At 39.2% G+C, this 2,201-nt stretch overlaps 1 protein-coding gene across 1 annotated transcript in view; it reads right to left on the bottom strand.

The window, feature by feature from the left end:
* Positions 1 to 2,201, bottom strand: part of LOC108784649 (G-protein coupled receptor 1-like) — a 401,418-nt gene that overhangs the window by 328,101 nt on the left and 71,116 nt on the right. Inside the window, exon 4 of the mRNA XM_018553518.1 lies at positions 351 to 407. Within this exon, the coding sequence (XP_018409020.1) occupies positions 351 to 407 (57 nt within the window). The remainder of the gene's footprint in view (positions 1 to 350; positions 408 to 2,201) is intronic.

Raw genomic sequence — 2,201 nt, 5'->3', positions numbered from 1 at the left:
ATATATGTGTGTGTATGTGTATCAGTTAAAGATATGAACAAACAAAACATTATGCCATTATGACTAAAACCAAACATATTCAGGATATTCAGGTGCAGGGGCAATGTGCATTCGTGCCTATTTGGGACTGTCTTCTACCATAACCGGGAACGTGCCTTATTTTTGCTGTACAGTTGTGTTGGGCCACCACCATGTTGTTGAACTGTTTAATCTGCACTATAAAATCAGAAAACCCAAACACAACATTGTCTTGCCTGGTCCCTTTAATGACACTGCCACACACTTAGCCCCATTCACATTTTAACTCTTTAAATATACCCACAAAATGAAATTTAAAAAAAAAAACTTACCATAACATAAGCAATGCTGTCAAATAAAGCAGCAACAGTCAGACTAAGTATCATTTTCTATAAAAGAAAAAATGTGTTACGCATAGCATAATCATTGCACTATAGATGCCTTAACATGTACACGGGCAACAGTAAAGTAAAGCAAAATGACATAATGCAAAAAGATCGGCATATCTAGTTATCAGACAGATTGGTCTTTTTTAAGTAATATTTCCTGTTATGTAATCTGGAATTCAGGTCTAGTTTCAAAATAATGCTGCGAATATTGAACATATATGGCTATTTTTTTATTTTTTTTTATGTATATACAAGCCAAACAGAAGAGGTCTTGTCTTAGCCATTCAATTTCAGATCTCTTCAGAGTCTGGGAAAGTACGCTAATTAGAGATTGGACAATTAGTTAATATGTTCCTAGTCAAAAATCAGAGCTGAAATACGAGTGATTAATGAGGAACAAGGGATAAAGCAGACTCATTTCATAAATCCAATATATTCAAATTTATGGAAAGGTGGGAGAACACATATGCAATTTCATCCTGCAATTACAACAAAGATTACATGTAATCAAATTCATTCCTTTAAGTGATGTGTCTGTAAAATCCCCAGACGTTCGAGGAGAAACTTCTGCAAGTTCATTTAGCTAGGAAAAAAAAAATAGAGTAAATGAGAGTCCCTGAATTGTAATTACAGGCAAACTATTTCTTGCTCTGTATAAACTGGTATTGGTCTTGCAATTTTTAAACCAGCTGCAGAATATGTAAACCGGGCCTTAACAGCCTCCTGAGAGCCTACATAGCCCCCCTGAAACCAACCCTGCGCAGCCCCCCTGAGACATCAGGTCATGAACCCGGAGCAACACAGAGTATGTAGCTTCATAGTATTCTGCATTGCTCTATAAAGTATGGCTGGGATTTGTAGTCCTCTACAGTTGATGGTATTATTCTGTAGTGCTTAACAATGTATTGTTGGGATAAAGTCCTCTATAGCCATTGCCATTCTGCATTGCTTTATAAATGTATTGCTGGGATTTGGAGCCACTAACTCCAAGCTGTAGAGAGACTACAAATCACAGCCTGGACAGGAGGAAGAGGGCCCTGATGACCATTGACATTTTCCCATTGACAAAAGGCGCACCAAAATCCCCAGCACCAGGCTCGTGATTCTCTTAATCCGGCTCTGCGTGGGTATTTTGTATCTGCATGGCATGGCAGTGGGCCACGCACTCACAGCCTCCTTGCTGAGGGAACCTGCATGCCTGATGTGCTGTGCCAGGCCAGTTGTGGGAGAGAGGACACACTTTGTTTTGCTTTACTTTGCGCATTGTTATAAAAAAAAATAAAAAAAAGAATAATATCTTAACCCTTCAACTGTTAAATCAATGTACAAAACACAGCTTCGGCACTATGGAAAGCATAGAATCACATTTGTTGCTAAAACCTGATTTTGTACATTAAAGCCCAACTCCCCATTATAATAAAAAAATATATTGTCCAGCATTAGATAAAACAAAAAAAACACACAGCTTTCACTGCAATACTCACCTCCACCCATGCACTGCCCCCCAAAGACTCACCACACACACCTGCTGCTTCTGTCCAACGTCATTCAACCAACTTCCTTTGTGCCCAGGGAATCAGCCCCTCAGGCTCCTTAATCACATCCCCATGGGCTCAAAGTACTGCTATACAGACCAGGGCTCACATGTCATTCCGTGAGCAATGCTTTGTACAGAAGTAAAGACCATACACTGCAAGGGGGAAGAAAAGGAACAAGAGGACCCTGTGTGTTTTGTGACCTTGGCAGCTGGAAAAAGGTATGCATGCTAAAAAAATATTTATATATATATATATA

This window comes from Nanorana parkeri, unplaced genomic scaffold, assembly GCF_000935625.1.
Source record: "Nanorana parkeri isolate BGI_ZX_2015 unplaced genomic scaffold, ASM93562v1 scaffold122, whole genome shotgun sequence".
NCBI lineage: Eukaryota > Metazoa > Chordata > Amphibia > Anura > Dicroglossidae > Nanorana > Nanorana parkeri.
The sequence above is the reverse complement of the archived record's forward strand: the minus strand, read 5'-3'. Positions and strand labels throughout refer to the sequence as shown.